Below are 15,470 nucleotides of genomic sequence, written 5' to 3'. Positions count from 1 at the left end.
GCCTCCTTAAGGATAGTACAGATGTGCCAATCTCAGGGAAAGCACCACAGGCAAAGGTGTTACACTGCTGGCCCTGGAACTCCTTGCCTTCGATTCCATGCTTGATTGGTCATGCTTTGCATCTTTAGAATTTTCCAGTGTCTAAAGGAAAAGCCATTTCGCTCTGACTGCTGCTGCTTCTGCTAATATTTTCTCCGCCTCTGAGTAGTCACATCTGTTTGCATTGGACTTCAGGCATGCATTTGGGACAGCCTTTCTGGAGACAGGACAGCCAAGAGCCATCTTCCGTGTTAATGCATTGTGTGCTTATCATGTGCATTAATCAGTGATAGACCGTGACTCACAAACCTTGCTGATGGCTGGGGTTCACTAATGCCTTCTTCGTCGGTTACTAATTTGCTTTTGCCTCAGGACATACCTCTCATTGGGTGGATCCCGGGTCTCCCCAACTCCTGGGGGAGCCTGTGGTTAGGTGTATGACCTCACCTCAGTCACTCGTTCCTGTAGAGCCGGAACCCTTCCTGGTCTCGTTCAATACAGAGCCGCGGACCCTTCCTGGTCTCGTTCCGCTCACATATTTCTGTTCAGAGCAGCAGTACTACCCACATCCAGCTGCCACAGCTGTTTATTTTCTTCATTTCTTGGGTTTCCAATTAATTCTTTATTAGGCTTTTAAGGTGCCCTAATTCATCATTTCCCTCTCTGACTTCCCAAACTGGAAAGAAAATATGTAGGAGTCACTCAGAGACCACAATATAAGCTTTTTATTACTAGCAGTGCGGCGTTTGAGAGTTTGGGTTAACCTCTGCACAGAATCAGACTTGTCACAGAATCAGACTTTTTCCACCAAGGTTGAATGACCTCAGTCTTGTCTCCAGGCCTCCTCTCTACAAGGGCTGAGCCTGGTCTATGAATCATGGCACAGGGAGAAATTACATTCAAACTGAGGATAGGCTGCTCCTACTGAGAGGGGTTTCAAAGTTAGTCCCTTCTCATTTGAGGAATCCCATGTAATCCCATGAATCAGTCAGTCCTCTTTCCGAGAGTGAAGATTGAGACAAAGAGGGAAGTTGCCTTCCCAATAGAATTCCTTCCTGGGAATTAGAGTGACACTTTCCTCTGGCAAACAGGGGGACAGGGAATTAGGGCCCTGCGACACCCAACTTCTGCTCTCACCATGACAAAAGTTTTAATAGGATGGAAACTCTTCCTGGACAGTACTGGAAAAATAGACTATTCCAGTAGGAGACACAGGTGCTTCTCTAAAGTATTTTTCTTTCTCTCCTCTCAAAAGACCTCTCTTCTCTCCATCGCTAATACTCATTTTCATATAGAAAATCTGTGACTTATGTTCAGATTGTATTATCCTGACAGGAAGAGCCTTTCTCTCGACACTTCCCAATCTAAGGTTGAGTAAATTTATATATCACACATAGAAACTGACATAAGGAAAGACTGAGATAAAACTCACACGTTTTTTCAGCTAACCACCTAAATCCAACATCTGCACACTTTTAACAAGAAAGACATTCTTTGCATGGGCAAGAAAGGCAGACTTGTCATCCATTTTTTGAAGGTAGAGGAATTCGGAATAAAGTATTAGATTGAGTATTCAAATGTCTCGTTTCTGTATTTTAAAAGAACAATTTAAAACTTTCTGTGTAATTTTTCCCCAGTGATTTTTCACTCCTCCATAAAGCACTTTCATTGAGAAGAAAGGTTTCTCCAGGCAGGATTTCTTTATCCCTAAAAGGCAAAAAGTCAAAGCAGCATCAGGCTACCTACTTTCATCTGAGTTAGTAGAAGGGGAGAAAGAGAAGGGGTTCTAATTTCATTGTGTCCCCCACAGCTAGAAAGAAGTGCAAGTCTCTCTCTTATAAATGTTTTTTTCCCAAGGAGAAGTACTTGTGGGGAACTGGGGCTTTACAGTCTCACGCTCTTTGTGGAGCAGGTGAAAACCTGAAGGGTGAACAGGATCCTTCCACCATTTCCACACCATGTCTTTTCTCCTTGGTCTCAAAAGTGTAGTCTCCGATTCTTGCTCACTGCAGCTTTTTAACCCAAAGGATCTGCTGAAAAGTGGGTGAATTTTATAGGATCGCATTCTAATACATTATTGCCTGAATAACTGTCATTTTCCTTAGTTGGAATGAAACATTCACAAAGACCGATGGAGATTATAGGGGATTGTGGAAGGTGAGACCTGGATTGTCATCAAATTCTTGTTTTCTGTTAGTAAAGGAGAACTTCCTGCAATTGCTGGCTTTTCACTATCACTGTACATTTATGTCTCAAAGTCACAGGAAATTTTGAAGCAAAACTAAACCAAAGAAAGGAATTAACAATTGAAAGTATTTGAGCATAATGACTTCTATTTACATTCCTAATAAGTAAGGAAGAAAAGTAGATCTTTTGTAATTTTCTTCTTCTCCTACCCTTCCTCCTCCTTTACCTTGTTCCTCCTTTTCCTCTTCTTCCGCTGCATCTTCTTCTTAGTTCCAGTTAGTTCAGAGACAGTGTAATATTAGTTTCAGGTGTACAATATAGTGATTCAGCACTTCCATATAACACCTGCTGCTCATCTCAACAGCCTTTAATCCCCACCACCTATTTCACCCATCCCCCCACCCAACTCCCCTCTGGTAACCATCAGATTATTCTCTTTAATTAAGAATCTGTTTCTCACTTTTTCTCCCTCACTCTTTTTTTTCCCTTTGCTCGTTTGTTTTGTAGATCTTTTGTATTTTAAATAAATTTCCTTATTATTGATAATATATACATTTATTAAATTATGACATGTATTGTGTATCTAAGCAAATTATTGAGTGGTGGCTCTATCATTTATGTGCACTTGTTTCAGCCCAGATGTTGGCTCATGAACATGTGTAGAAAAGCAAAATTGAAAACAATGTTTTTAACCCAGATGCATTATCCAAGCACTAAAGAAAATAATGAAAAGGTGAGGATTGTGTTCTGATGGAGCAGTGGTTTTTGGAGGGTGAAGAGGCAAACGTTATAACTGCAAGTGGCCCTCCGGAGTCTGGTGAATGTCATGTGCATACAAAATGAATTATCAGTAATAGAATTATACTTTAAATACAAATTAGCATTCCTCATGTAATTAATTACTTAGAGAATTCTCACTGAAAACTTAATAAACTCTGGAAAATGTTCTTAATTGCAGCATAACATTACTTTATTACCAGCTGTCCATTTATATCACAGCATTCACAAATACCAGCTGATCTATCTAATGCTGACATTATTTCTTAACCCACCAAAAAACAAAAACAAAAAAACTTCAGAAAGTCATACTTATCCAGTCAATGTAGGGCAGAGCAAATCCCTCTTTGTTTTAAAATCCATTAATAAAGTAGAAGTTGGGTGATATGGATACATAGCTTTGTTGTACTTTCAATGAGAGTAAAGTTCAAATTGTTATTGGAAATTCTGTGGTTAGTGCCAAGTTTCTTAAATGAGAAAGATGACAGGAGTTGAATGGGTAGCATCACTTGCCCAATCAGCCATGTAAGCGTATAACCCAGGACTGAGAACCTCCAGGATGGGGAGCTGTACCCATACTATGCTGGCTCATCCACCTTTCAAAGGGTCACATGGGGTCTTGGCTAGCTTTCTTCAGGTGTAAAATTTGCACTCAGTCAAGTTTTGTGGCAGAATGACTGAGGAGATGAAGGGGTCAACAAGCTTTCTGCCCTGACACAGGACGCATTACTACTTCAGACATCTTGATTTCCTACCGCCTGCATCGTTTAAGTACATTGTTGAAATGCACTGGATAAATGGTCTTATTTTATTTTCAAGCGATGGTTGAATTGGATGGAGATGATGTAAGAGTTTCCTCCAGGGGAAAATATGCTGAAAGGGATATTGTACAGGTAAGAAATTTTATGGAAATTATTTGTTTAGTTCATTGTGAGGAGCCTGTCGGCTCTGATTTGTAAATCAATTACACCGAAAGCAGGACTCTCAGGTTCTGCTTAATTTAGTCGGTTGATTCTCTATGAGATGCATGGCAAGTAGGGCCTAGAATAAGTACCCGGTGACTCTCTTGTATTTCAGGTTCATTATATATAAAATAGAAATGTTAATAAATGTCTTTTCCTACTTTAATATTGCCAGAAAATATCATTGAGATCTTTGGTAAAGTTAGAATGATGCTTATCTTTCATTGTTTAGTCCTCAACAAAGACTAAATATATTTTAAGACACCTGATTACATTTCAATTTAAATAAATTTAGTGGTAACAAACCAAAACTAGATATTTTTATATTTCTTCCTAGATTATGGTTAGAAAAGTGGAGAAATAGGTCTTAAAATTTTATGTAAATACAGAAATTTATATAAAAATATAAATTTTAAATGTAATTATATAGAGATGATATAAGATAATTGTATAATAATATGATATATAACAAAATAATAACATAACATAATAATTTATGTAGTGTTTATGATTTATACCTGTTAAAATCAAGAAAAATACTAACTAAAACCTACTATTCTGGGGGTGAATAGAAGAGAAAAAAATCAGCAGCCAATCAATATAGTTCAAATTTATCACTGAAAGCAAGCAGTTAATTCAACTAAATGGCTACATATTAGAGTTTCCATATCTTTTAGGTTTTTACAAGAGAAAAACAGCTGTGAAGTGCACCTTTTTTAAATAGGAAAGCAAAGGTCTCAGCACATGCTATGAAAGTTCTGAAGGAGCAAACAATGGACTTCAGTATCATCTCCTTAATAACAATTTATACATTCACCCAAAGAGCAGTCATTAAGAGAATCCCACAGAATTTAGAATGCTGCAGAATGAGTTCAAATCCTGAATTATTCACCATGATAACTTGAATGAGCTTTCTAAATTTCAGTGTTCTGGCATTGTTGTAAAGATTAAGTAAGATCATGTAGATAAAATACATTTCTGAAATAGAACTCAGTAAAAGACAACAAAAAATGATTAAAATGCTTTGAGGGAGAAATAGAAAATAATCTGTAAATATGTTAATATAAGGATTAATATTGATAAAGATTAAAAAAAAACATTGTTCTTTATCAGGCAGCAGAATTACGTTTTAAAATAGAAGCATCTGTATAACAGGTTTTTTAAAAAGATAGTTAAATATAATTTAAACTTTTTAACCTATCTATCTTGGTAGAGTAAAAAGCACACACACATGAATGATTAAGTTAAAAGCAGCTGAGAAAAGGAACATGATGATGTGGTCATTTATTTAAGTATCCCATGGTGTTTTGTTTTCATAATTAGACACATGATTATTCACCTTAACCTTATTAGCATAATTATAGGTCTAAGTAATTACACTTTATCTAAAAGCTCTTCATAATGTCTGACTCACAGTTTCCAAAAAATCAAATTACTGAAGGGAAGTATGAATTTGAAGTTCTTTGGAATGTGTTATGTTGCTACTGTAATGAATTTTTACAAAATCAGTAGAGGCAACCTCATATTTCATGGCATTGTCATGATGCTTAATAGAAACTTGTTACTATTTTCTTCTGTAAGGGGTAGTTGTCATGATCTCAGGGTTGTGAGACCAAGCCTGGTGCTGGGCTCTGCACTGGGTGTGGGGCTTGCTTAGGATTCTCTCTCTCCTTCTGCCCCTTCCTGCTCTGAAAGAAATAAAAATAAAAATATTCCACCATCACAGTTTTCCAGGTTCTACCATCCAGTAAATTTTTTTAAAAAGATTTTATTTATTCATTTGACAGAGATAGAGACAGCCAGCGAGAGAGGGAACATAAGCAGGGGGAGTGGGAGAGGAAGAAGCAGGCTTCCAGCGGAGGAGCCTGATGTGGGGCTCGATCCCAGAACGCCAGGATCATGCCCTGAGCTGAAGGCAGATGCTTAACCACTGAGCTACCCAGGCGCCCCAAGTAAAATGTTTTTTAAATGAGTTTATTTTCAGGAATAGAAATACTCTTGAATATTTAGAATAGTGAGGTCACAAGAGCACACCGAGGATAATACTGTCAATCGCCAGCATCAGAAAATTATCTAAGCCATCACAATTGATGCTGTAAATACTGCTGGTTAAAATGTTATCAGAAAACAAGGTCCATTTAGGCTCCTTACCTTTTCATTACTTCCAATTTCTTATTTGTTGAAGCAAATTAGGTTAATGCACTGAAAATGGAACCCAAATTTTTTAAGTGGGCAAACAAAAGCCTAAGGCTGCAAATAATAACAAAAGCCAAAGGTAGCTGAGATTTAGCAGAAAGTTGAGGGTAGTGGATGGAGTTCTCATTATTATGTCAAACCTTAAGTGGCTTCCAACTTCTTCATATAATAATATTGAGTCATTTATTAACTCCTTTTGTATGCTAGGCAGGCTAAGAGCTATAGTATTGCTTCACTCAATCCTTTATTGACTTTATGCAGGTACTTTGATTACTACATTTTACAAAAAAAAAAATGAAAGAAAGAAAGAAATGAGGTTTAATTCTTCTCGTCCATAGTCATGTAGCTAGTAAGAAGTAGAGTCAAGATCTAACCTTAAAATATCTGATTCTGAAATTCTTAACAAAAATTATGTATAACTTTGATTCTAAAACCTAAATATAGCAATGAAGAATCTCCATGACCCCAGTCCTCCTCTTTAGCTAAACACACACACACACACACACTTTGTCTAGACAAATAGGACTACCAACTGTATTTGCATCACACATTTCCATTGTTCTTGTTTTTATTTCCTCTCATTATTTCACCTGGAATACTCTTCTTTATCTGTGCTGATTAAAATCCTACATTTTGAAAGTTCCCATTATATAGGCTTGCACAAAGCCCTCTCTGCACACCTGAACTTATTTCCCCTCTTTGTCCAAATATTTATTCACATAGCACATTATATCTTCCTAAAAATACTGGTCACTTTTTGCCTTGTAGTAATTTATGAATAAGGAAACTGGGGCCCAGGTAGCAACTTGTGCAAAATTATTTAAGTCATAAATTGGTAGATGCAAATTTCCAACAGAGTTCTGATTCCAAAACCTGTGTTCTTTCTGTTATAACACACTCTCATAAAAGCCAATATTCTAGTGAAGATTACTAGGATCTATTTCCCCTTTCATATTACTGTAGTAGTTCATGTCTCAAGTTAGATCAGTTTAGGTTCAGGTAATGATGGATACTGGTAAGTGTCTGATCTAAGTTAATCAAACTCTCCAAGTTTCAGTTTCCTCTTCTGTAAATTCAAAATATGGGTAACATGCTTATTAAACTTTAATGAGATACTGTATAAATCTTTTAGCAGAAGGCCTGTTACCTACCAGTTGCTCGATAAATGTATTAGTGCCAATAGTAGTTATTATTTTTAGATGATCTGTTGGTCTAGTCCAGTGCAAATTCATTTTTATGTCAGTATTTCACAGTAGCTGTACCTTGACATGGGACACTGTAGTCAGCCTTATGTGTGATTATATTCATTGCCTCAAGCATGAATCTCATGACTATAGTATAAACAGTAAGCAGGATGAGATACTATGGTTGTTACTCTAAAACTTAAATGAGTTATTTTCTTACATCAATATATGTAAAGGCTTCCTATTTGTTTGTTTGTGCTATGAATTGGCCATTGTGTATAATGCAATGCCATTTCTTCTGGCTGCATGCAGCTGTTGGTTGGCCTATCGTTTCCTTAAAAATTATATTTAAATCATATTTTCCATTAAAAGGAGAATAATAACCTTGAAGGCTTAGACTTGAAAATCACTAATGGAGCTCAGCACAGTAGGAGTAATCAAATAACATTGAGCAGAACAGCAACTAAAAGTCCATTTGCCCAAACTGATTCAAAACTTGTTTTCACAAATGGGCAAAGCCAGCCGTTAGAGCAGCCATGTGGAACATTTTCCTTGTACTGGAGGGATGCTGAAAAAAAAAAAGTAGAGTATCAAGGATATAGTATATTTCTGCAGAGCAGAATGCATTTATTGGTATTCTTCAGATGAATGTGATAAATTCGTGCAAAGTAAAAACTGATTTATCCCTCTAGACTGAACATTTTAAGGGTCCATGTTAATTTGTGGGGGTAGTTGATGAACAGCATTCACCCACAAATGTGTGAGCATTATTTTGAACAGGAGGTCCCGGGTACAGTGATCAGAAATGAATGATAGGAAAAAAAAAAAAAAGAATAATCAGAGTGGTCTGAGAAGTTGAGTGGGAAACTGATTGTAGAAGGGTATGAGCAATAGTGTTAGAGAGGGCATATTATGTCCTGACCACTGTAAGATTTGACGTTAAGAAGAAGTAAAGGCAGGTCGCCTGGGTGGCTCAGTCGTTAAGCGTCTGCCTACGGCCCAGGGCGTGATCCTGGAGTTCTGGGATTGAGCCCCACATCAGGCTCCTCTGCTATGAGCCTGCTTCTTCCTCTCCCACTCCCCTGCTGTGTTCCCTCTCTCGCTGGCTGTCTCTATCTCTGTCAAATAAATAAATAAAATCTTAAAAAAAAAAAAAGGAAGTAAAGGAAATGAAGAGTCACTTGTCATTTTCACCTCTCACTTAGGAGAGTACCTTGTGAGGTGATTCAAGAGTTGGATGTCCCTTTGGGAAAGGTTTAGATAATTTTGGTTAGTGAGTAGAAAGTTCTCAACATTTTTTGCCTACTCCCAGCACACAGGTGGGATAAGGTATACCCCTGTTGGTAACAAGAACCCTCTATGGCTGTGATTCTCAACCCGGGGGCAAGGTCCCCCAAGATTCAAGGGGCAGGCAGAATTTGGGGCCCCACTGAACAAGCCTAAGTTAAATGTGATATATGCTTTTCTCTTCAGCTGAAAACTAAGATTTCTTTCTTACCCATTATTTATGAACATGTTTTAAATATGAGTAGATCTGCATGTATTATGAGAAGGGTGGTTGTGAATCTAAGTTTTGACATCCCAGAGCATCACAGCATTCTTAAAGATGAATTTTTAGTTTACTTCATTAAAAAAGTTATCACATCTCCTAGCATTTGCTGGAAAGATGAAGCAATGGGTGTTTTTAAAATAACAAAAAGTCCAGGAATTGCTTAGAAGACAACACTGATATTGTACTTAAATTTAATAGAGCTAAAGGGAGGAGGTCATTCCTTGTATTTAATGTTTGATGTGAATGTGAACAGAAAATTTTTAAGAATATAGTTTCATATTTATATTGAATATATACACGTATAAGTTGAATAGTAATGGTAGTGATGATCGCAATAATTACCATATATAATACATATTATGAGTTGAACACTGTTTTAAGTACTGCACATGTTAACTTACTTAATATAGCAACCTAATAAAGCAGGTATTATTATTATGATCCTCATTTTTAGAAGAGGAAACGGAAGCAAGGAGTGGAAAATCATTTGTCTAGGACTGTGCAGCTAATAAGTCAGAGAACCAGCCTTTGCACCTGGGCAGTCTAATTCCAGGATTTGGGAGAATAGGGGGTAAAAAGATAAATGAGTTAACATCTATGGTGTAAAAGTAAAGGTAGAGAGGCAAAGAAAAATACAAGAGCTGAGTTGGGCTAAATATACAATGGGTGAGCTCAACTGCTGGCCAGCGGTGCCATCCTTTCCCTCAAATGGATGTATTAGCTGCAGATTTCTGAAAAACTGAACTCTTAAAAAAAACTTTAAGGGATAATTACTGTATACTAAGCATACTAAATGTTTATTTTTAAAATGCTATCCCTTTTTAAAAAAATGAAGTAAGGTATAGCAATTAGATATCTTTTTTCTCATTAATCCTCAATCTTGTTGATTCCCGTTTTCTCACTTCTCTAATTATAGTTTCAGAGAAAAGAGAAAAAAAAAAAACCTAACTTTTTTGCACCGCTTTGATTTTTTTTGTTAAGAATGTCAAGTCTTGTCCAAAGTTAGATAATTTGACTTCACACAAGTTCATATCCCCTTAGCTCTCTTCTCAGTTGAAGATTATATTCGCTCTATTAGTTTTTCTTACCCTTGCTTAGCTCCCTTCAGGTGTAAGAGAAAGCTTTGTCACCTTTCTACTACACTTTTCTAAAAGCTGGGTTGAGTTTTCCTCCTGGTTAGCAAGACAGGGTAAAATTATAGTCCTATAGGTTGCTTCTGCCTACAGTATGTCTTATTTGAAAAAGAAAGGAGTAATTTTCTGCTCTTCCTTAAAAGAGACTGTGTTCACTGCATAAAAAGTATTTCACTTGCTGTTCGATTTCTTAAAATTTTAATTTGGTTTATCTGTAGCAATCTGACCATTTTCAAGCCTACTTCCTCATAATAGTTTTTTCTGAAAGCATTTCGTGAGTAGCTGCTTAAGTCAATAGTTACTTTTTCAAAATAAATTAAATACAGTTATAATTTAGTAGGAGATGGGAGTGTGCGCTCTCTCTCTAGAGGAGAAAAATGATTTAATTCAAACTGTTAAATATTATACTTAGAAATTGTTCAACATTATCAAATGTCTTCACCGTGCCTTTTCTCTAAGACCTAAAATTACTGGGTTCACAACATTAATGGTTCCAAACATTTCCAGGTTGCTTCAAGAATCATCATGTCTCTGAAGGGAAATTGAACGAATGCCCTCAAACAGCACATGTTTAGTAACTTAAGTAACCATTGTAAATGAGGATAGAATCAGGCAATTTACTGCCAGCGTATTTAATGTTGAGCTGATAATGGCTCTCACATAATTGCTTATGTAGAGATAGAGCGATTATTTTTATATGATGTAAAAACAAGAATGATGATATTTCAGTAAGAAGTATACCAACTCTTATGCTGAATTTTTTTTCCATTCCAAATAACAGATTTAAAAAACCAACATCTCAGACATGTGATTTGATGTTTTAGTAATAATTTAAAATACTTCACACGTGTTTAGGCTTTTTCAACAGTACATACTTTCTTTTTTTACCCTCCACTGGATACTATTTCTGCACTGAAAGCTGATTTAGGCATGTATTAACTCCACTGGCAGGAAACCGAGCCCTGAAGAGGTAAATACTCTATCCTATTGGGAGTCAAGTGAGGTATAGAACTCAAAAAACCGCGGAACACCTGTAGCAACATGATGGACTTGTCGGGATCAAGGGACAGGAGTTATTGGGAGAAAAAAACATAGAAAACAATTACATCCCGTTTTACATAAAGCATATACAGTAGAAAGTTTTGGTCACTGTGGTAGCTCGCTGTTCATAATGAATCAAATCTCTTGAAAATGCATACTAATTATTATCCATCTAACCATTCCTCCAGGCTTCTCTGGTTCTCAACCAAATGTTTACCTGTGTTGCTTTTGTGTCTATTAAACAGCATGCTAAAGTCTCTGAAATAACTTTCTTTCACCTCTGTTTTAGTTCGTGCCATTTCGGGATTATATTGACAGAAGTGGAAACCACATACTGAGCATGGCTAGATTGGCTAAAGATGTCCTAGCTGAAATCCCTGAGCAGTTCCTCTCCTACATGAGGGCCCGTGGAATCAAGCCATCCCCTGCGCCGCCACCCTACACCCCACCGACACATGTGTTACAGACTCAGATATGACTGTGCTCGGATCTGCTCCCATTAACTACACACCGTTTAGAACTGCTGACTCAACGCTTTGCTCCTGGTGCTCAGTAATGAACCAGGGAATGAGATACTTTTCTCAGTTTGGTTTCAGCAGTACTGGTTAATATGCTTTCTTGGATCCAAAATTAATTCTCTTTCTAAACCAAAACTGTAAATATGGTTGTTGCATGAGCAACAGAAAAATTGTTTAAATGCTTGAAGCAAAATATGGATGTCTTCTCTGANCTTTTTTTTTTTTTTTTTTTTTTTTTTTTGGACAGAAATAGCTAATTTCCAATGTATTGTTGGGAAAAAGCACAAACAGTTTTTAACTCAACTATTGTCCTCGACTGCTGTGTGTATAGGGAAGCAGTCTCTCTGTATCAATGTTTACATGTTACTACTTTTTAAATTTCAATACTTTTATAACTGTTCTTAAGAATAAGAGTTTTGAATATTGAATCCTTTGTCTTCTAAATTGCAATAGCTATAATCACAAGAGCAATATCTCTTTGAATGACTGTCTGGACAAATACAATTGCAAATAAGGGAAAGGAGAGATGCTTTCGTATTTCTCAGTTAAGTGAATTGTCTTATGAGGCCACATCTGCTTCGTAATGAGTTCCTCTGCATTGTTTGCCAAGTATGGGAGTTTAGGCTTAGCAGATGTGTATCCTGTAGAACATGCATTTTTCATGGACCTTGGGTTCTAAATTTAGACTGCAGTCAGTTTATGTTCTGTAATTCTCAGTAGAAATAATAAGTCAAACATCGTGAACTGTAAAATGCACAGAAAATACTTTGTGTACAGAGTAGCACCTTTATATAATATTGCTATTTAGAAAGACTAAAACCCAGAATATTTAACTGTGAACCATGTAGCAGAAGTTTTAAACTTTTTATTCCATTATACCTTGTCTAGATATTTTAATTCAAAGGGATACTGGCTCTCTTGATTTGGACTCCTTGTTTTCACCTTTCCATGTTGCCATGCAGGGTGCACAGGCTGGAAGTTTTTTGTGAAATTCCCAGTTAAATAAACACAACCACGTGACTTAGTGCACAACACATTTGTGAGATAACTTCCTCCTACATACTGAACTGCCTGTCCACAATGACTTGTAAAGAGTTTTTGCATGTACAGTTTTTACAAGAATTACAGTTTTGTGACGTTGTGTCTAAATTAAAGCATTTCTTTAGAACAAATGGCCTTAAATTCTCACAGAATTCCTGGAAATGATTGTGAATTGCCTTCAAATAATAGAAAAGTGTATTTATTTTTTTTTTCTTTTGTGTCAACAATGTAACTGCTTTATAATATTTTTCCTTACTTATACCCTGTTTACTACTTGGTTTATTTCTACTGTATGATGTTCTCTTTGTCCAAGTTGACTTAGGGTGACTTTTATAAGCATGAAACTATTTTATTGAAAAGAAAAATATATACACCCACATATCTAACAGTATCAATGTTATATAATTACGTAATAATAAATTGTCCATTTTTAAGTATGTATTAAAATCTTTAAAAGGATAACTACTTGTTCTGTAAATTTTATGTGTGAGTGACATGGAGTGTGATGATTTCTCTTACTGATCTTAAATATTTTCACCAGTATAGCTAATAACCTAATGATTTTTTTAATTTACCTTTATTCACTAGTCCAAAGAAATAAAAATAAGTAAGGTCAGTATTTTCCTCTTGTCAAACATTATTTATTTTACTTTGAACTAATCAAAGAAAATGAAGGATGTATACTTTCTTATCTAGTGTCTAGTAGTAATGTGCCCAAACCTAGTGGGGGCAGACGGCTAAGAAATAATCTTTAGTTACAGACCTTGCCCTTTGTGTGGTAGAAATGCATGTGACGTCAGTTCTTTTTTTTTAAGATTTATTTTATTTTATTTTATTTATTTATTTAGAGAACGTGCGAGCTGGGGGAGGGGCAGAGAAAGAGGGAGAGAAAGAATCTCAAGCAGACTCCACACTGAGCATGGAACCCAATGCAGGGCTCAATCCAACAACCCTGAGATCATGACCTGAGCCCAAATCAAGCGTCTGATGCTTAACCGACCAACACCCAAGTGCCCCCATGTTAGTTCTATATTTTATTTTAGAAAATACCCAATCTTATCTCATCTCTGCATAAAGGAAGAAACGAAGTCTGAAGGGTTGGAGTGATTTATACAAGTCAAGTATCTCCAACACTGGTCTCACCCAGTTATATAATATCAATTCCCATTGCTTTCCAAATGAATATTAAAATCATCCAGACTCGTCTTATCACTTTTCCCAACCAACCTGGGTTCATCTGGAGTCTCAGGCATAGTCCCTATTCTTTCCTTCTATCAGGCTCTCTCCTTAGGCCTCTGCCTGAAATACTCTTTGCCATCTTCTAGCCCAAGCCACAACTCTCCTTAGCCATGTTCTTTGAAACCTTAGCTAACAGTAATCAGTACCTTTTGTGAACTCAAATATGCATTGCGTTTTAGCATATCCATTGCCTCATTATTTATAAACTTTTTACTTGTCTGGAGCATCTTTTTTTTTTTATGATATGTTTGTCACCATACTGTACATCATGAGTTTTTGAGGTAGTGTTCCATGATTCCTTGTTTGTGTGTAACACCCAGTGCTCATTGCAATACATGCCCTCCTTAATACACTTCACTGGGCTAGCCCACCCCACCATCCCCCTCCCCTCAGTTCGAACGAACCCTCAGTTCGTTTCCCAGAGTCCATAGTCTCTAGTGGTTCATCTTCCCCTCTGTTTATCCCCCTTCATTTTTCCCTTCCTTCTCCTAACAATCTCCCTGCTATTCCTTATCTTCCACAAATGAGTGAAAACATGTAATTGCCTTTCTCTGCTTGACTTATTTCACTTAGCATAATCTCCTCCAGTCCCCACGTTGATGCAAATGTTGGGTTATCGTTCTTTCTGATGGCTGAGTAATATTCCATTGTATATATGGACCACATCTTCTTAATCCAGTCATCTGTTGAAGGACATCTCGGCTCCTTCCACAATTCAGCTATTGTGGACAATGCTGCTGTGAACATTGGGGTGCATATGGCCCTTCTTTTCACTACACTTGTATCTTTGGGGCAAATACCCAGTAGTGCAATTGCAGGGTCATAGGGTAGCTCTATTTTTAACTTTTTGAGGAACACTGTTTTCCAAAGTGGCTGTACCAACTTGCATTCCCACCAACAGTATAAGAGGGTCCCCCTTTCTCCACATCCTCTCCAACATTTGTTGTTTCCTGCCTTGTCAATTTTTGCCATTCTAACTGGTGTAAGGTAGTATCTCAATGTGGGTTTTTTTGTTTTGTTTTGTTTTTGTTTTTTCCTCTCAAAAATATTTTATTATTTCTTTTTATAATAATTTTTTTATTATATTATGTTAGTCACCATACAGCACCTCCCTAGTTTTTGATGTAAAGTTCGATGATTCATTAGTTGCATATAACACCCAGTGCACCATGCAATACGTGACCTCCTTACTAGCCATCACCAGCCTATCCCATTCCCCCACCCCCCTCCCCTCTGAAGCCCTCAGTTTGTTTCTCGGAGTCCATTGTCTCTCATGGATTTGAATTTCCCTGATGGCTAATGATGTTGAACATTTTTTCATGTGTCTGTTAGCCATTCGTATGTCTTCACTGGAAAAGTGTCATGAATGTTCATATCTTCTGCCCATTTTTTGATTTGATTATTTGTTTCTTGGGTATTGAGTTTGAGAAGCTCTTTATAGATCTTGGATACCAGCCTTTTATCTGTAATTTCATTTGCAAATATCTTCTCCCGTTCCATGGGTTGCCTCTGTTTTGTTGATTGTTTCCTTTGCTGCGCAGAAGCTTTTTATCTTGATGAAGTCCCAAAAGTTCATTTTTGCTTTTGTTTCCCTTGCCTTT

General features: G+C 36.8%; 1 protein-coding gene across 1 annotated transcript in view; it reads left to right on the top strand.

Moving 5' to 3' along the window:
* Positions 1–13,080, top strand: part of CPNE8 (copine 8) — a 209,653-nt gene extending 196,573 nt beyond the window's left edge. Inside the window, exons 19-20 of the mRNA XM_002929624.4 lie at positions 3,823–3,896; positions 11,361–13,080. Of these exons, the coding sequence (XP_002929670.2) occupies positions 3,823–3,896; positions 11,361–11,549 (263 nt within the window). The 3' untranslated portion in view covers positions 11,550–13,080. The remainder of the gene's footprint in view (positions 1–3,822; positions 3,897–11,360) is intronic.
* Positions 13,081–15,470: the final 2,390 nt, after the last annotated feature.

This window comes from Ailuropoda melanoleuca, chromosome 16 (genome assembly GCF_002007445.2).
Source record: "Ailuropoda melanoleuca isolate Jingjing chromosome 16, ASM200744v2, whole genome shotgun sequence".
NCBI lineage: Eukaryota > Metazoa > Chordata > Mammalia > Carnivora > Ursidae > Ailuropoda > Ailuropoda melanoleuca.
This window is presented reverse-complemented; position numbering and strand designations above follow the sequence as displayed.